The sequence below is a fragment of the Bufo gargarizans genome, chromosome 5 (genome assembly GCF_014858855.1).
Source record: "Bufo gargarizans isolate SCDJY-AF-19 chromosome 5, ASM1485885v1, whole genome shotgun sequence".
NCBI classification, from domain to species: Eukaryota; Metazoa; Chordata; class Amphibia; order Anura; family Bufonidae; genus Bufo; species Bufo gargarizans.
In genome coordinates, this window is record NC_058084.1 from 354,723,528 (window position 1) to 354,743,949 (window position 20,422).

The 20,422-nt window shown below is 42.6% G+C and overlaps 1 protein-coding gene across 3 annotated transcripts in view; it reads left to right on the forward strand.

The window, feature by feature from the left end:
- ALDH5A1 (aldehyde dehydrogenase 5 family member A1) overlaps positions 1–19,354 on the forward strand; it is a 35,392-nt gene extending 16,038 nt beyond the window's left edge. For all 3 annotated transcript variants that reach the window (XM_044293829.1, XM_044293827.1, XM_044293828.1), the window contains 8 exons: positions 1,425–1,595; positions 7,426–7,542; positions 7,636–7,779; positions 10,771–10,914; positions 12,526–12,684; positions 13,893–14,062; positions 15,033–15,091; positions 15,334–19,354. In XM_044293829.1, coding sequence (XP_044149764.1) covers positions 1,425–1,595; positions 7,426–7,542; positions 7,636–7,779; positions 10,771–10,914; positions 12,526–12,684; positions 13,893–14,062; positions 15,033–15,091; positions 15,334–15,539 — 1,170 coding nt within the window. In that variant the 3' untranslated portion in view covers positions 15,540–19,354. The remainder of the gene's footprint in view (positions 1–1,424; positions 1,596–7,425; positions 7,543–7,635; positions 7,780–10,770; positions 10,915–12,525; positions 12,685–13,892; positions 14,063–15,032; positions 15,092–15,333) is intronic.
- The last annotated feature ends 1,068 nt before the right edge of the window (positions 19,355–20,422 follow it).

The following is a 20,422-nucleotide window of genomic DNA, read 5'->3' on the forward strand; positions in this document are numbered from 1 at the left end:
CCAGCTGTTGCAAAACTACAACTCCCAGCATGCCCACACAGCCAAAGGCTGTCCAGGCATGCTGGGAGTTGTAGTTTTGCAACAGCTGGAGGCACACTGGTTGGGAAACACTGGTTTAGTGATTATATCCAGGGGCTACTTCAGCTTTCTGAGTCTTATATATCAAGCTTGCCTAGTGGTGATGAACCATAGAAACATCCCTTACCAATAGGTAGACTTTAAACCATCAGTGACAGTGCACAGTTGTGGTTTACAACATGGTGAGTTAAAGGGGTTATACAGAATGGTCCACGAAAAAGTAGCCCGCCGTCAATATCTTCAAATCGGACTGCCTAATAGTAAATCTGTCTTAGTTGCCCATTGCAACCAATCAGAGCTGAGCTTTCAGTTCCTACAGGGCTCTGAAAAAATGAAAGCTGAACTTTGATTAGTGGCTATGGATAACTGAAACAGATTTACTATTAGGCAATCTGATTTAGAGATATTGGAGGCGGGCTACTTTTTCGTGGGCCACCCTATAGATACAGTGTATACTACTTGTACAATGTTCACATTTGCTAATTAAAACGCTGCTAAAATGTGGTCATGATGAAATTACCTTGGGGCCACCTCGTTATACGGAAGACTTTGATGCACTAATGCAAGCTATCCTGCTGTGTATATTCGCGCTAGTATGGATTCCAGTGTGGAGTCAGTGTTTTGCTGGGTAAAATAGTGCTGCATGTCCACCATGTTTTTGGTCAGACTTGACTGAATCTGCAATAGAGACTCCAACACAGATTTGAACAGAGTCTTATAGAGAAATATGAATAAACTATTTCCTTACACAACTTTTGCTGCATCCCTTAACAGGCAGCAAAGTTCTTGAACCGTTTCACGTTCCTTTGTGTCCACACTGTATGGCGATACTATTTAAGGGTCACTGAGTTTTGGTAAATATTTTGACATGTCATAGAGACATATGAAAAGATTTGATCGGTGGATGTCTGAGCGCTGAGACCCCCACTGATCACTAGAACGAGGAGAGAGAAGAGTTCGCATATCGCTCTCTCCTTGCTGCACAAGACGCGCTCCATAGAGGTCTGGGGGCCTGTCTCAATTCCATCCTCTGCAGTGAGGATAGAGTAGGGCATGGATGTCAAACTCATGGCCCTCCAGATGTTGCAAAACTACAACTCCCATCATTCCCTGATAGCTGTAGTATGCCCAGGCATGATGGGAGTTGTAGTTTTGCAACAGCTGGAGGGCCACGAGTTTGACATTCCTGGAGTAGTGTATATGTGCACTTCTCTCTCCTCGTTCTAGTGATTGGTGGGGGTCTCGGTGCTCAGCCTTTTGATATGTCTCTATGACTCACTGACCCTATGAAAGACTGAGTTTGTTTATAACAGCACCATTAATACACATTTGTATCTTTCTTATAGGGAAAGCCTATGAAAGAAGCACTTGGAGAAATAGTCTACGCAGCAGGATTCCTCGAGTGGTTTTCTGAAGAAGCACGTCGCATTTATGGAGATATCATATCTGTGCCCATGAAAGACCGCCGAGCTTTAGTCCTCAAGCAACCTGTTGGAGTCGCCTCCATTATAACCCCGGTGAGAATACTAGAATTAATACACTGGTGTCATTTTCCCTACTAAACCATCACCTACTTGAAGTGAAGCTTTTTTTTTTTTTTTTGCTGCTGTTGACCACTGTGCTATGCTATACTCCATAGGCCGTGTCCCCCTTAGACAATTCTTCTATGCTGTCCACATAGACGTCCTGTCCTTAAGATGGCTGCTGATGGAGGGTCATGTGACCAGGCACATCACTCCTCCATTCATACACACTGCACCTGCACTCCAAACGGTACAGGTACAGATTGTAGGTGCAGTGCATTTGAATGGAGGAGACAGATTGATTTGCCTGGTCACATGACCCTCCATCAGCAGCCATTTTATGGACATGCTCTCCCTGTGGACAGCACAAAGGATGTCACCAATAAGGAGGCATACCTTATAAAATATAGAAAGTGGTACAAAGTATCCATAAATGTGATATCACTAAGTGCCATATAGTCATGTTACAAACATATTGATCAACACTAGACAGAAAGTTGGCAACCCCTTTAAAGAGGACCTGTCACCTTCAAATGCAGTGTAGTCTGCAGGCAGCATGTTACAGAGCAGGGGGAGCTGAGCAGATTGATATATAGTTTTATGGGAAAACATTCAGTTTAACTTGTAATTTATACATTTATATCTGTGCTTTTTCTGACTTCAGTTGTACAGGAGGAGGTGTTATCAGTGATTGATGGCATTCTCTGTGTATGCAGATTTAGCGATTAGTCACTAATAGCTGTACAAGGGGGAGATGTTATCATTGATAGTATTCTCTGTGTAAGTGTGTATACTGAAATGGCTGTCAGTCATTGATAGTTGTACATGGGGGAGGTGTTATTAGTGATAGCATTCTCTGTGTAAGCGTGTATGCAATCGGAGTTAGCGATTAGTCACTAATAGCTGTACAAGGGGGGGATGTTATCCTTGATAATATTCTCTGTGTAAGTCTGTATACAGAGATAGCTGTACATGGGGAAGGTGTTATCAGTAATTGATAGCATTCCCTGTATAGGGAGTATACAGAGATAGCTGTCAGTCATCAGTGATAGCATTCTTTGTGTAGGGTTCACAGGGGTGGTCTTAAGGGGGTTTTCTGGTTTCAGGATATTAATGAGTGTCACACTGGTGGAGTTCTGACTCTCCACACCCCTGCCAATCAGCTGCTGGAAGGTGCTACAGCACTGGTGCGGGAGCTACATCCTCTTCAGTGTTTACCTGCACACTGTCTCCTCCATTCTAGTGGCGCTACAGTGTAATTAACTTGAATGGGATGAACAGCTGAAATTAAACTGTACCACCACTGCAATGTAGACGCAGCTCTCACACTAGTGCAAAGAGCCAGACCTCCACCAGTCTGAATCTGCGGACCTATCCTAAAGATGGGTCATCAGTATCATGAAACCAGAATACACTTTTAGGTTCAGAAAAAGCATAATAAATTACAGCTATCTGTGTTGACCAGCTAAACTCTTTTGAAGCTTGAAAGCGCTCTTATCATGAATGCTTGTTTGTGGCCTTTTACATGTCAGTAATCAGTGGATCTCAATGATAGTCTTGGAGGAATCTTTAGACAGGATTGTGTAGTCCTTGATGTTCCAGTTTCTCCATTTCCACGTTTCATTTAAAGGTGTTCTGCGGTTCTTTTAAACTGATGATCTATCCTCTGGATAGATCATCAGCATCTGATCGGCGAGGGTCCGACACCCGGGACCCCTGCCAATCAACTCTTTGAGAAGGCAGCGGCGCTGGCAGTAGCGACGCGGCCTTCTTACTATTTACTGCAGGCCCAGTGATGTCACGACTAGTATCACTGGCCTGGGCCGTCTAAGCTCCATTCCAGTGCACAGAGCTTAGCCCTGCCCAGGCCAGTGATACTAGTCGTGACGTCACTGGGCCTGAAAGAGACCGAGAGAAGGCCGTGGTGCTCCTGGAGCACCGCTACCTTCTTAAACAGCTGATCGACGGGGGTCCCGGGTGTCGGACCCTCGATCAGATGCTGATGATCTATCCAAAGGATCCCAGGTTATAGCCCCTAAGGGGGCTAATGGTTATTAACCGGTACAGGACCGCCGTATGCAGGATTGCGTCCTGCCGGCGGCCCTGCTCTTCTGGGTGGACGCATATACGTGTCCTCCCGCGATACCCGAGATTTCCTGTGAGCGCGCTCACAGGAACGGAAGGTAAGAGAGTGGATCTCCAGCCTGCCAGCGGCGATCGCTCGCTGGCAGGCTGGAGATCTGATTTTTTTTTTAACCCCTGACAGGTATATTAGACGCTGTTTTGATAACAGCGTCTAATATACCTGATACCTGGTCCTCTGGTGGTCCCTTTTGTTTGGATCGACCACCAGAGGACAAGGGTAGATGTGTAAAGTAGCACCAAACACTACACTACACCCCCCCCCCCCCCCCCGTCACTTATTAACCCCTTATGAACCCATGATCACCCCATATAGACTCCCTGATCACCCCCCCTGTCAGGCTCCGTTCAGACGTCTGTATGATTTTTACGGATCCACGGATACATGGATCGGATCCGCAAAATACATACAGACGTCTGAATGGAGCCTTACAGGGGGGTGATCAATGACAGGCGGGTGATCACCGATATAGATTCCCTGATCACCCCCCTGTCATTGATCAACCCCCTGTAAGGCTCCATTCAGACGTCCGCATGTGTTTTGCGGATCCGATCCATGTGTCCATGGATCCGTAAAAATCATACGGACGTCTGAATGGAGCCTTACCAGGGGGGTGATCAGGGAGTCTATATGGGTGATCACTCCCCTATATGGGTGATCACTTTTTTTGTTTGTTTTTTCTTACTAAGTCTCATATTCCACTAACTTGTGTCAAAAAATAAAATCTCACATGAACTCGCCATAACCCTCACGGAATCCAAATGCGTAAACATTTTTAGACCTTTATATTCCAGACTTCTTCTCACGCTTTAGGGCCCCTAAAAAGCCAGGGCAGTATAAATACCCCACATGTGACCCCATTTCGGAAAGAAGACACCCCAAGGTATTCGCTGAGGGGCATATTGAGTCCATGAAAGATTGACATTTTTGTCCTAAGTTAGCGGAAAGTGAGACTTTGTGAGAAAAAAACAAAAAAAAATCAATTTCCGCTAAATTATGCAAAAAATAAAAATTCGATGAACTCGCCATGCCCCTCATTGAATACCCCTCATTGGGGTGTCTTCTTTCCAAAGTGGGGTCACATGTGGGGTATTTATACTGCCCTGGCTTTTTAGGGGCCCAAAAGTGTGAGAAGAAGTCTGGGATCCAAATGTCTAAAAATGCCCTCCTAAAAGGAATTTGGGCACCTTTGCGCATCTAGGCTGCAAAAAAGTGTCACACATCTGGTATCGCCGTACTCAGGAGAAGCTGGGCAATGTGTTTTGGGGTGTCATTTTACATATACCCATGCTGGGTGAGAGAAATATCTTGGTCAAATGCCAACTTTGTATAAAAAAAATGGGAAAAGTTGTTTTTTGCCAAGATATTACTCTTACCCAGCTTGGGTATATGTAAAATGACACCCCAAAACACATTCCCCAACTTCTCCTGAGTACGGCGATACCAGATGTGTGACACTTTTTTGCAGCCAAGGTGGGCATATTCCAAAGTGCACCTTTCGGATTTCGCAGGCTATTTTTTACACATTTTGATTGCAAGGTACTTCTCGCACATATGGGCCCCTAAATTGCCAGGGCAGTATAACTACGCCACAAGTGACCCCATTTTGGAAAGAAGACACCCCAAGGTATTCCGTGAGGGGCACGGAGAGTTCCTAGAATTTTTTATTTTTTGTCGCAAGTTAGTGGAATATGAGACTTTGTAAGAAAAAAATAAATAAAAAAATCATCATTTTCCGCTAACTTGTGACAAAAAATAAAAAGTTCTATGAACTCACTATGCCCATCAGCGAATACCTTAGGGTGTCTACTTTCCGAAATGGGGTCATTTGTGGGGTTTTTCTACTGTCTGGGCATTGTAGAACCTCAGGAATCATGACAGGTGCTCAGAAAGTCAGAGCTGCTTCAAAAAGCGGAAATTCACATTTTTGTACCATAGTTTGTAAACGCTATAACTTTTACCCAAACCATTTTTTTTTTTTTGCCCAAACATTTTTTTTTATCAAAGACATTTAGAACAATAAATTTAGCGAATAATTTATATATGGATGTCGTTTTTTATGCAAAATTTTACAGCTGAAAGTGAAAAATGTCATTTGTTTGCAAAAAAATCGTTACATTTTGATTAATAACAAAAAAAAGTAAAAATGTCAGCAGCAATGAAATACCACCAAATGAAAGCTCTATTAGTGAGAAGAAAAGGAGGTAAAATTAATTTGGGTGGTAAGTTGCATGACCGAGCGATAAACGGTGAAAGTAGTGTAGTACAGAAGTGTAAAAAGTGGCCTGGTCATGAAGGGGGTTTCAGCTAGCGGGGTTGAAGTGGTTAAAAGTGGTATAAAAAGTTAAAAAAAAAAAAACTTAAGTTATTAAGTTTAAATCACCCCCTTTCCCAATTTTACATATACAATGTATAAACATATTACATATCGCCACGCCCCAAAAAGTGCGAACTATCCAAATATTTAAAAATATCTCCTATGTGGTGAACGCCGTAACAAAAAATAAATAAACGCGCGATTCGCCATTTTTAAGTCGCCTTGTCCCCCCAAAAAAATAGGATAGGACTGTTCTATTATGGGCTGGACGTTCCATAAAATGTGGAATGCATGCAGCTTTTTTTTTTTTTTTTTTTTTTTTGGCGTGGTATTGAGTATCGCAATACTTTTTTATGGTATCGAAATCTAATCAAAATTTTTTGTATTGTAACAACCCAAATAACTATTCTCACCCAATCCCCTAAGGTTTATGGGTGAGTAGCTTAAAATGTAACTGTAGAGGAGGAACAAAGATCAGTCTTTGTAAATGGCCCCCAATATGTACACCTGATAAAAATATATCACAGGGTACATGGTACCAATACACTTTGTGATAAATGACAGAACCACCGAGTCCTACCGCATCCAGGGTTTAGCTAGTGTGTCAGCGTGATGTCCGCTGGAACTGATACATGGTCTCTGTGGTGATAGAGCAAGAATAACCACATAAACAGGGGATGGTAACTGTCCCTATTAAATCCCCAGCAGTGGGTGCTGTGCTGGCACTGTAAGACTGAGCCATCCCAAAGTTATAACACTGTAATCTAGGGCATCGCTACCACACAGTACTAATACCCACGTTGTGCCCCCTAACAGAAGTAATATCCGCATTGTGCCCCATGCCCCGATGTGCAGACTGCTGGGGAGTGGCACAGGTCAGCTGACATATGATTTCACCATGTAATTGAACCGCCCAGGCATGCACTCAACCCTTTGTGCCCCGCTTGATGCCCTCTCACTACACCCCAGGCAATAGTCATTGATTTGCTGAAAAACTTCATCTTGAAGATCGTACAACATGATATGGGTATGTGGTACTGTTACCTCCTCTTCATCATTATGGTATATTCTGATTGGAACCGATGTCCCAGTACCCAGCCATTTACTAGTGTTGGTCCAAAAGAGTGATAAGCTGACAGCCCACCACAAAATAAAGGTGTAAGTGTGAAGTTATGGAGAAAGTAACATCTTTGGAAATTTCAGCCGTCATTTCCTCTTCACATAGAACTCTGCTATGCATCTTCAAGAACAGACTTTTTGGTGGAAAAAACCATTAGTGGAGTTTACTAAGTTATCAGTTTGGCTATAAATGACTTTGCACTTGATCTATACAACTAAGTTTCTCCTACTTTTCTCCATATCAGTGGAACTTCCCCAGTGCCATGATCACCAGGAAGGTGGGTGCTGCCTTAGCAGCTGGTTGTACAGTGGTAGTGAAGCCAGCAGAAGATACGCCGTTGTCTGCCTTGGCACTTGCAGAGGTAAGCATTCAGGTTTGTCTATGATCATACTGACTTGTTATATAGCATTGTCAGTGCAGTAATGCTGTAGGCCTCTTTGGTGTCTTTCTGTAGCTTGCTCACCAGGCTGGGATTCCGGCAGGAGTATATAATGTTGTGCCTTGCTCCCGGGAGAAGGCTCCTTCAGTTGGAGAAGTTCTCTGCACCGATCCATCCGTAGCTAAAATTTCTTTCACTGGGTCTACGGCAACAGGGAAGGTAAGCACCTTACATATGTGTAGTAAAGTGACCTACCGCAAAAACGTCTTCAACATTAGGAATAAACAGTAAATGTGAAGAACCTCACATTTAGTGGGACGAGGTATCCAGCCAGAATACCTATGCCTTCTTACATTTTGCAAATGGCCGATAGGTTTCAGTTGTGGCCATGTAATAATCACATATCTGCTGCTTGGCTTGACAGTGACAGCAGATTGCTTTACCTTTATAACCCTTCACTCAAACAATTCATAAAAGTAACTTAGGCGAGGGTCTAACCTCAGCTTTGCTGAGAATGAGGGCTCCTAATCCCCATTATCAGCTGAAGAGCTGGTTGTCCCCCTTTTAAAGAGGTGAATGAAAAAGTTATGAACATCTGAATATCTGTAAAAATGGGGATAATGTGAGACAGCATCTTTGAGTTAAATTTTCCCTGCCAAAAAGTATGGACTGTAATTTTAGTGACTTAAAGGGGTATTCCCATCACATATAATGGGGGCATATCGCTAGGATATGCCCCCCATTGTCTGATAGGTGCGGGTCCCACCTCTGGGACCTGCACCTACAACGAGAACGGAGTGGGGAGAGCTGTGGCTGGAGGACCCCAGATTTCCTGGGATTGCGTCCACCACCTAGCGCTGCTCCCATAGAAGTGAATGGGAGCGCACCACGCACGCGTGGCCCCTGATCCCATTCATTTCTATGGGGTAGTCAGCCAGTGCTCGGCTATCTTTGGCAGCCCCATAGAAATGAATGGAGGGCGGGTGCGCCCTCCGCTCATTTCCCTACTTTGTTCTCATTGTACGTGCGGGTCCCAGAGGTGGCAATAAGGTGGCTGCCATTGTCTGAGATGGCAAAACCCCTTTAATGAATATTCACGCAGAACTAATTGTGTACCCAAGTATCTGGCTTGAGCAGGACACAAATGATGGAGAATTATGCACCTTTTGGTGGGCAGAGAGGAGTTGCATGTACGTTAGCCTTTCTATGTTCAATTCGGGAAGATGTTTGGCATCGCAATGGGTGGCACTGGAAACAAAACTGACATAGGAGAATATCGGATCATTTATGTTGATAGAGTCCTAACCTTCTTTGTGCTAGTGAAGTGTTGGGGATGGATTTGTGATGTATTTTCTTAATCGAATATACAGATTCTCATGGATACTTTCTCAGAGGACAAAATGTGGACAAAGGCATGCTGCACAGTGGTCAATCTTAAATGGGTTGTATCACTTAGGTAAATGGCATTTACCATGTACAGAAAGTGAATACAAGACACTTACTAATGTATTTTGATTAGCCATATTGCCTCTTTTGCTGGCTTGATTTATTTTACATCACATTATACACTGCTGGTTTCCAAGGTTACGACCACCCTGCAATCCAGCAGCGGTGGCCGTGCTTGCATACTATAGAAAAAAGTGTTGGACTGCGGGAGTTCGCGTAGGCTGTCACATTTTCCTATACTGTGCAAGTACGACCACCGCTGCTGGATTGTAGGGTGGTCATAACCCGAGGAAACGGGCAGTGTATAATGTGATGGAAAAATTAATCCAGCCAGCAAAGGAGGCAAAATGGACACTTGCAATACATTAGTAAGTGTCTTATATTAACTTTCTCTACATTATATATGCAATTGCTGAAGTGAGACAACCCCTTTGACTGCTTATTTAAGAGTTTTTCATGATGGAAAAGGATCTACCCCCCCCCCCCCCCCCCCCCCAAAAAAAAAAAAACAGCACCATGTCTGTCCATGAGCTGAATCTGATATTGCAGTTCAGCCCTTTTCACTAGAACACTAGAATGGGGATGAGTTGCTTTAGTAGCCCATAGACAAATCTGTCTGCCACTGTTTCTACAGTATCTAATTTGAAGTCCTGCAGCAGTGACCATTAAATGTTCTGTAGGACAATCTATGATCATATTCCAGCTGCCATTCCTACCATGGTCAGTAGTGTTCTTCTCTTATTTCAAGGGAGTCTGTAAGCAGCTTTGACCATGATAAACTGCTGACAACTCTAGGCAGGGACTGGGGAGAGAAGTACAAGTATACTTTTTGTGGAGCATTTATTATCAGGAGTAGTGAGATTGTGAACTTTTATTCTGCCAGACTCTGCTCCTACAAGTGCCAAGGACGGCTTCACTATGAAGTGATCCCTACAATGAGCTTATCCACAGCCACTCTGCTCTGAGTGACAGCTGTAGTGGTTTCCAGGTTGGATGCTACATCTGGCATTCAGCTAAGAGTGGAGAGGCTGTGAAGTAGCTCAGTGCAAAGAGCACATCACAATAAGTCTCTGTCCCAGTGCACTCTCAGGAGCAGAACTTGGCAGAATAAAACTTTATATTACACAACTCCTGATGAGAAAAGCTCCACAAAAGGTATGTTTGTCCTACTCTCCCCAGCCTCTACTACTGTCATCAGTTTAGCATAGTCAAAACTGCTGAAAGACTCCCTTTAATAAGATTTTTATTGCAAAATGAATCCACTTGTCTGTTGTTGGATTTAGGATATTTACACACAGGGCGGCATTGACGCGGTCATAGTGCCGGTGTAAACCACAGTGACACACTGGCTGTGCAGTTTTCAAATTAAGTGGCTTCAAGAATTGCCAGGAAACATCTGTTTTACCAGCAAAACCATTCAGCCATTATATTGTGGCCACATCAGTGGCTCCCTATGTGGCCTTATCCTTAGTATGGCAGTATATTATAGTACCACTGGCTTCCTAAACTGTGCATTCTAACCAATATACTAAAACACAGTAAGATCTGTTCAAATAGTAAGAATCAAAATTGCTCATAGTTAATTTTCAGTATGCAGTTAGTACATATATACCTTAAGGATCCATTCACACGGACAGCGGCAATGTGCATTCCGTATTTTGCGGACCGGACATAGCCGGCACTAATAGAATATGCCTATTCTTGTCTGCAAATGGATAGCTGATGTATTTTCCTTTGTGACTGACTATTTATTCCTGTGTGCAGATTCTACTTCGATATGCAGCCGATTCTGTGAAGAGGGTGTCTATGGAACTTGGTGGACACGCTCCATTCATTGTTTTTGATAGTGCGGATGTTGATAAAGCTGCTGCTGGAGCTCTTGCTTCAAAATTTCGCAATTCTGGCCAGGTACTGAAGTCCTGTAAAGTGATAGCTGACAGCATGTCTCCATATTGAGAGAGAAACTGGTTAAATGTGAACAAAACAAAGTAGAATCCAGATGAGTTTTGTATATTTCCAGTCACAGCAATTTGAAGTGTTTGATATTCTGTACTGATCCAAGCTCCTGCCTGGTGGCCCAAAGTCAGAAAATGACCAAGGCTATATTTTATCACATGCCTGCTAATCATAGAGACATAGTTGCATGTTAACACTTTGGGAGACAACCAGTTGGCATTGTGGCACATTTCAGACTAATTGGCTGAAGATGCCAAGACACGCTGTAGGGATGGTGATATAGATAAGACTAGTACTGTACATGGACACATGGCATACTGAATAGTCCAACAGTGGGTTTGTGTCACTATCTAATGCTGCAGCGATGGGCAAACATAGTGCCCGCTCACACGTGCAGCGGACGTCATGGCTTGCTGGTCTCTGCTGTTTCAAACAACAGAGACCCGCGGCTAATTACCGCGACCAGCAATAATGCCGATTGCGGTAATTAAAGCCTTTGGATCCCGTGATCAAGTGAGATCACTGCATGCCAAGAGTGAAAAACTCAGAAGCTCGCACCTCCGGGCTTCTTACCGGCATCCTCTGCGGCCAATGAGGATGCCGGTAATTGGTTTTAATTTACTCAGCCTTGCTGAAGAGGCTGAGGGTATCAAAGCTGCAATTCTTATTTTGGCCACCAGGTTGCAGGCCAACTTAAGAAATGAGCAATTGTCAGTAATAAATGGATTTTAAAAATCCATGATTGTTCAAAATTAAAAAAGGATTTTGTATGCTCAGATACGAGCTTCAAAATAATTACAAAAAAGTTAAAAAAAATATATAAAAACTTTAAATATAAAAGTTTAAATCACTCCCCTTTCCGTATAATAAAAAATAAATACCTAAAAACAGAAACATCATGGATATCACAGCTACCGAAAACGCCTGTACTATTAAAATATAAAAAAAATTCCAATACAGCAAATGGAGTAACAGAAAAAAGGGTCAAAATGGCCAATTTGCAATTTTTTCAATGCTTCTCTTACAAAAAAAAATGGAATAAAATGTGATAGTCACACACACTCCAAAATGGTATAGATAAAAACTACAGATTGTCCCAGAAAAAATGAGCTCTCACACAGCTTAGTAGATATTGTGATGTAAAATAAAATGTTTAATTTTATTTTTTACACTATTTGGACATAAAAACCTATACATATGGGATATCGTTGTAACTGTACTGACCCACAGAATGAAGAACATGGGTCAGGTTTGCCACAAACGGAACGCCGTGGAAGCAAAACCCGTAAAACCGTGGAGGAATTTCATTATTTTTCCAATTCCACCCCATTTGAAATTTTTTTACCGCTTCCCACTACATTGTATGCCATCATTAATGATGGCATTAGAAAGTCCAACTTGTCCAGCACAAAATAAGCCTTCATACAGCTATGTGAACGGAAATATAAAAAAAACTCCAGTATCCTAAGGGTTAAAGGAGAACACTAGCAGGAAAACAGAATAGAATATTTTATATTTGAGCCACAGTAGCTGTGTATTAATAACTATGTATCTTCCATCTAGACTTGTGTATGTTCAAACAGATTCCTGGTTCAGAAAGGAATACATGATGCCTTTGTTAAAAAGCTGTCAGCACTAATGGAAAAGGAACTACGTGTTGGAAGTGGATTTGATGAAGGTGTGACCCAAGGACCCCTGATTAATGAGAGAGCTGTGGACAAGGTAATGATCTGGATAGTGGTTATTTGGATTCTGTGTGTGATCTGATAAGTTGTATCACTAGTAGAACGAGCTAGATCATGAATTTAATAATAATCTTATGGAAAGCTACTATGCACAGTAGTTTATACCTAGACTTTTAAGACGCTTGAATGGTATAGATGTATATGTTTGTAGGCCTATGAAAGAAGGTCTTTGGTGGCCCTCTTTGTCCTCTGAGAGGCTAGTTATATTTTATATATTAAGACACACCCCAGGTTTAGACAACAGAAAATTAGAAAAAATATTCAACCTTCCCTGGTGGTTTAATGAAGTGAAGAATGCCTTCATCAGGCATTAAACAGTTAGAAAAACATGCACAAATATGTATAAATACATACATACATACATACATAAAAACACAATGGAGCCACACTTTGCTCCCTGGATCACAGATCAGGGGCGATTGAGCTTCTTCAAGGAAGCACAATGTAATAAAACATTTAAAGGTTGGATAGTATAATTAATTTAAATAAAATTAAAAGTAATAAAGAACAAAAAAATGGAAAAAAAAAGAATAATAATAAAGAGCCACCCAGTGTATAACCCAAAAGTGCCTAGAATATGAGGAAAAACTCTCAGGGGAGGCTGAATTAGGTCACAAACTACTGAAGGGGGAGGGCTGCTTTTAACCACTCATATCTCCTGATTGGGAGCAGATATAGACATTGTTCTGGTCTTGTTTGCAAGCTGACAGTCTAAGCTTTAACTAAAAAAAATCACAGCATTATCTCCACTACATCCGAAGATATAGCTGTTCGAAATCGGGTTGGGAATGAAAGCAGGGGAAACCTGTTTTCACTTTAACCTGCTGTCATTCCTGACCTGATTATTAACATCTATATCTCCCAATATAGTGGAAAGCTTAGACTGTCAGCTTTCGAACAAGGTCATAGCCGTGTCTATAGTTGCTCCCAATCTGGAGATAAGTGGTTAAAGCAGTGAGCGCTCTCTGCTAAAAGAGTGCTGAGGGACTCCGCTGAAGAATAAGACATCGGGCCAGTACAGAAACACTGTGATTGCGGACTATAAGACAGGCACTTTTTAGCAAGATTTATTTTTTTTTTTTCTTTTTAAAAGTGTGTCTTATAGTCTGAAAAATTCAGTATATGTGTTGTTTTTTTAAAATTTGCAAACACAAACCAAAATATTAACGTAGCATGAATTTGTAGGTTGAGCACCACGTAAAAGATGCAATGTCTCAAGGCGCTCAGATTGTAGCTGGAGGCAAGAGATCCAATGTTGGAAAGAACTTCTATGAGCCAACTTTGCTGAGCAATGTTACCACGCAGATGCTTTGCGCAAGAGAAGAAACATTTGGACCTCTAGCACCTGTCATCAAGTAAGAAAGCATATCATTTTCTGCGTTTTAGACAATACACTTCTGTCCTCTTCTTTTCCTTCCAGAGAGACTGTGTCATGATATAATTTGGACGTGTGCCTCATAAGTGGCACAATGAGAATACAAGTGGAAAATATCCTGGTATAATAATTAGGGGTGCAGCGAAATTCCGGCGGCCAAAAATGGGCCTAATCCATTTCGGCCGATATTGGTACATATCGGCAGAAAATATGGTTGGTTGTATACATTCGGGCGGCCGGCCAGCGGCGCCCCTCATACTGTGCCTCCTAAACGCTTGCCGCTCTAAAGAATCTCCGGCTCAGTGCTGCGCAGCCTGCTGTGTCTGCTCTGTGCTACTGCTGCTGTTAGTGTAGCGTGGCCGAGCTCTGTTCGTTCCGCGGTACAGGAGCTTTTGTTTCCTGTACCCGGCCGGACTGACAGGAAGTGCTCACTTAGTGTGCACTTCCTTTCAGTCCGGCCGGGTACAAGAAACAAATGCTCCTGTACCGCGGACCGAACAGAGCTCGGCCACGCTACACAGGCTACGCTAGAGGTGACAAGGGACGGGGGGGGGGGAGAGTAGAATGAGAGTGACGGGGGGGGGAAGGGAGTAGAATGAGAGTGACGGGGGGGGGAAGGGAGTAGAATGAGAGTGACGGGTTGGGGGGGGAGTAGAATGAGAGTGACGAGGGAGGGGGGGAGAGTGACATTTTTTTAAAAATAACCACTTTGGGTGGCATTGTGTGTGTGTATAATATCTATGTATCTGTTTAACTTTATATTTTAATTCACTTTCCTTTTTTTTTTTTACTTAAAGTATTTTAAAAGTATTTGGGCAAAAAGGCAGTTTCGTTTTCGGTCAAGGGCATCCTGAATTTTCGGTTTCGGACCAGAATTTTCATTTCGGTGCACCCCTATATGTAAACCCTCAAACCCTTGACCAATGTCATTCTGTGTCTCTTTTTACCAGGTTTGACACTGAAGAGGAGGCAATTGCAGTTGCAAATTCTGCCAGTGTAGGCTTAGCAGGTATGTTCTTATTTATAGAGCGTTTAGGTGTAGATGGAAAGTAAGAGGGAACTATTCTGATCAGTCTCTTGCTATATGTATTCTTATGTTTAGTATGTATTTATTGTCGTACATCAATAATAAATTCTTTACTGAAGTGTAATACATTTTCCAAATCGTTTGTATTTATAATACGTATATATGTTCTGTGTGTTTTAGTTCATCTATATCCTAACACATGAACATGTTGTATCTGTATACAGGTTACTTCTATTCCCAGGACCCAGCACAAATCTGGCGAGTGGCTGAACGTCTAGAAGTTGGTATGGTGGGGGTTAATGAAGGATTGCTGTCCTCTGTTGAGTGTCCATTTGGAGGCGTGAAACAGTCAGGACTTGGAAGAGAAGGATCCAGATATGGCATGGATGAGTATCTAGAAGTAAAATATGTTTGCTTCGGAGGTCTATAACAAGATATGGTCCGACCATAGTATTATGGGGTATAAAAAGGGGCTTATGTCCTTGATCTACACGTAGAAATAGTGAATATATCACTAGCCAAAATCTGACTTCTAGAACCTAACCCCAAGTGATTGAGGTACCTTTCTCCTACCTAATATCTGTTGTAAGGTTGGCCATACACATCATATAGCGGTTTTTCCACCCCCTCATACACACGTACACTCGGCTGGACTGACCATGCTTATGTTCTTAATATGGAAAGAGGAATAAACCGCTGCAAGGACATTCGGCAATGAATTGTCTCCCTTGAGAACGGAAGGATAGGGCACGTTGAAATCCATCTGCCCAACCCTTGTTTCCCTTGACATCTGCCATCAGGCATAGTTCGGATGGACACATTAGTTGGTCAGCCTGTCCTACCAATGTAGGCAGGTTCAGTTGACACCATCAAATGTATATGGCCACCTTAACTTGCTGATTACCAGCAGACTAGTTCTTTTTGTTTTTTGGTTTGTGTCCAAACCAAGAAAGCAGCATGTAATGGTGTAAAGTAAAAAATTAGCAATATTTTTTTTAAATATTGAAAGTACCGATTTACAAAAAGTTACCGTATATAAAGGGATAGTGCAGTGTCAGGATATTAATGATCTATCCTCAGGATAGGTCATCAATCTCGGTTCATCGGAGGTTCACTGCAGGTTGAGCATGCCTGCTCTAGATTATAACAAAGTGAATAGGTTGCGTAATTGTAGCAATGGTTCAGTGTAATTATAAGCAAGACGGTGTGCATGTAAACATCGATAAAGACGCAGCGCCCACACGAGCTCTGCCAAGATAGGTCATCGGTAACCTGACACTGCACAACTTCTTTACCATTTCTGCATTTTTTTTTTTTTTCCCTGAAGTGCTCCTGAATGTAATGTGCCAAATAGTCGTATTCTTTTAAGTCGGCTAAAGCTTATCTAATACCAGAAAGTAAGTGAATGCAAGTCTGATAAAAAAAAAAAAAAACTAAAAGGTTGCTATTTGTTTGGAGAAAAGCACAAATCCAAAGCTTAGGGCTCATGCACACAACTGTTGGATGTTTGCGGTCCGCAACTGTGAATGGATCCTTAATAGAACAGTCCTACCCTTGTTGGTAATGCGGACAATAATAGGGCATGTTATATTTTTTTAATGCCCTTATTGAAGTGAATGGTTCCACATACGGGCCACAAACAAAATGGAACAGACACAGAAAAAAAAACACGTTTGTGTGCATGAGCCCTTAAGAGTTTTCTGAGATTTTACAACTGATTGGTTGGGGTCTAACACCTGGGAACCCCACAGATCAGCTGTTTGAGAAGGCACTGGCGCCCACAGCAGTGTTGCATCCTTCTCTCAGCTCATCAAGCACAGCACCGTACATTGCACAGCAGCTGTGCTTGGTATCACAGCTCGGCTCCATTCACTTCAATGGGGCTGAGCTGCACTTAGGCCATGTGACCAATGAACATGACTTCACATGGCCTAGACCAGGGATTGGCAAACTCGGCCCTGTAGCTGTTGTAAAACTACAAATCCCATCAGTCCCAGTCTGCCTACAGCAGGGCATGATGGGATTTGAAGCTGGAGGGCAGAGTTTGCCCATCCCTGGCCTAGACTAAGCTGAGAGAGGGCCACAGCGCTACTGCGAGCGCAGATGCCTTCTCAAACAGCTGATCAACGGGGGCGAATCGACCTTCGTATCATAGACCTGAAGTCGATTCATTCAAATATTTTGATTTTAATCCTGTTTCCATACAGCATTAAAATGTATTGGCTCTGTGGGGCCAAAGATTGTCTCGTCCAAAGTCTTGCACAATTTTAATGCTGTACTGAAACAGCATTTAAATTAAAGTATTTGAACAAATCTGATACGAAGGTCTATTCGCCCAAGCCTAGTCCCAGGTGTCAAACCCTCACTAATTAGATACTGATCACTTATTCAGAGAATAAGTGATCAATAGTAAACTCTTGGAAAACCCCTTTAAAGGTGGACATACACATTGTCCTTTAGGATCAACTACAGAATAAAGTCAACCAAAATGATTATTTACCCAACAGAAGTGATCACTGGCAGTCACGGGTACATGTGGCTTGCAGTATTTAGGAGTATGGCTCCTGGTGACCAGCGGTTCAGTCATGCCCTACATCATAGTGCTCAATGCTAGTCAGGATCTGGAGGTTAGGTAAGGTCTGCCAGTAATCACTGAGGAGTGGAGCCGTTAATTGGTGTGCCAAAACTGATCTCATTTGCACAGTACATGAGATACTGCAACATGCAGTAAAGCAATGAACGGGAGTTCCCTCCCAAACCTGCCACCAGTACATTTATATGTACCTTTTTATGACTATACTGTGAACAGTGGTGTTATGTGTTATAGTGCCGTTATCTGGATATTTTCTAAAAATTACTTATAGAGTAATAAAAGCACACCATTTCAACATATTATTTTTTTTTTTTTTTTATCCATATAGATCTATAGAGACTTTTATTGTAAAATACTATTTTATATATATAGTCCTGTATCTACAGTTCAACTTAGTTGAAGAGGCTGAACCCAGACATATCCCCTTCTTTCCCCACTCAGCTCCTCTGGCATGAGCATTTCATGCTCCTATGCTCTCCCTTGCCCTGCGCTGAATCGAGTAGGGAAGGGCTTTTTGTGGAGATCCAGTGACGTACCGGGCTCTCCATGGGTAAGCTAGGTGGAGACTTCCGTCTAGCAGTGAGCCCGGTGACGTCACCGGCACTAATGGGCTGGCTTTAGCACTGCCCTAGCCTGTAAAACGGCTAGAACAGCGCTAAAGCCCGCCCATCAGTGCTGGTGACGTCACCGGGAACACTGCTAGGCAGAAGCCTCTGCCTAGCAGTGTTAAAATATAAACAAAAAGCAAGGGAAAGCATAGGAGCACGAAATGCTTTAATGCTCATGTCAGAGGGGCTGAATGGGGGAAGGGGATATGTCCGGGTTCAGCTCTGAACCTGAACCACCCCTTTTAATGGGCTTTTTCTCAAGTTCAGTATTGATGGCCTATCCTCAGGATAGGTCAGTGTCCGATCTTTGAGTCCTGGCACCCATGCCCATGTTTGAAGAGGCAACGGCTCTTCCTCGGCTAGTGGCATCACGTTCATTGGTCACATGGTCTATTTGCAGCTCAGGCACATTCAAACAACTGGGCCTAGGCTGCAATACAAAGTGCAGCCACTATACAAGGTACAGCACTGTGCTTGGTAAGCTGTGAGGAGGCCATAGTGCTCAGCGGAGCACACTATCTCTTCAAATGGCTGATAAGTGGGGATGCTGGCTGTCAGAGTCCCCCGCTAATCAGATATTTAGAACCTATTCGGAGGATAGAACATCAATGTTGAACTCCTGGAAAACCTCTTTAATACGATCAGCATTTGTAATGGTGTTTTAGCAGTCCTGTGAATACTAAAGAATTAATACAGTTCTATAAAATGTTTTATTCCATGCTACAAACCTGATACTACCAGGAACGCGCTCACCGTATTTTCAGGCTGAATCCATGCGCACAAACCTGTTTGTCACATATAAGCACCAGAAATATTGTTCTGCATTAACCTGTAGCACTTTCAGCGCCAAGAGATAAACGATTATTGTCAAATTTCTGTATAAATGTGAACGCACTACGCCATTCAGAGTAGACGTGTATCTAGCTAGATTCTTAATACGTTCATGTCGTTGTTAATGGTTTATTCAGTAATACATGAACTGACCTTTGTGGTACTCGTGGTGATATCCAGTCTGATCTTGATAATAAACAGTTTTTTATAATATCTGTGATTTTGCTGTATTTATTTGTCTGTGTCACGGTGCTTTTTGTAGAATTATGGCATCGCCTACACAATTCTAATGCTGATGTCTTCATTTATGTTCATAATGTTTGCAGTTTTTTTGTTTTTTTTTTACGTTGATTTAACTTGATTTTAGCGCCTCATGTAACAAACCACCGGATGCCTTATATCAGGGCTGGCCAACCTGCGGCTCTCCAGCTGTTGTAAAACTACAACTCCCACCATTCCCTGCTGTAGGGTGATAGCTGTAGGCAGACTGGGCATGCTGGGAGTTGTAGTTTTGCAACAGCTGGAGAGCCGCAGGTTGGCCAGCCCTGCCTTATATAATAGCAAAAGGTAAGTACTGCACTCACCTGTTGCTGTTGTGAAAGTCACAACAGCTATATGGGCAGAATATATAGTGCCTTGTATTGGTCTTTGCCTCTACTGCTGCCTGCTCCCTGGACGGGTGAGAACACCCGACTTGTGACCAGAAGAATCGTAGAGGATAGTAGCAGTGCCGTATTCAGGTTAAGTTTACTGGATGATTTTCTTATTCTAAAAACGAGTTTGTTGAACTGACGAAGGACCCAATGTACCTATGTAACGGGTTGTTTTTTATCATAAAAAATGAGTCTGTGGTCGACTGCTCTGAATACAGCGCTGCTGAAGATTCATCATGTTTCTTCTCCATTATCCTCACTGATGTAACTTTATCACCGTATCATTCACTTTCAGGGGAGCACAACATAGGCCCACATTTACACCAGTTTAAATGAAGATGGTATTTGGATAATTGCGCCAAAATTACACACACACAGTTCCTAATAAATTTGGCACACCATAGATTTAAAATTAAATCTATGCTTTTCTATAGCTATAGAAAAGCAGTGGAGTAGTCGAGCGCCTATTTGTCCCCTGAGTGCATTGCTGACAGCTCTTGTTAAAGGGGATTTCCAGGATTATTTAAAGGGAGTCTTTCACCTAAACTGACCATTATAGAACACTAACACCATTATCTGCAGTATAGTCCCCATATTGGAATGCTACTTACCGTATAGCTGTCAGTCG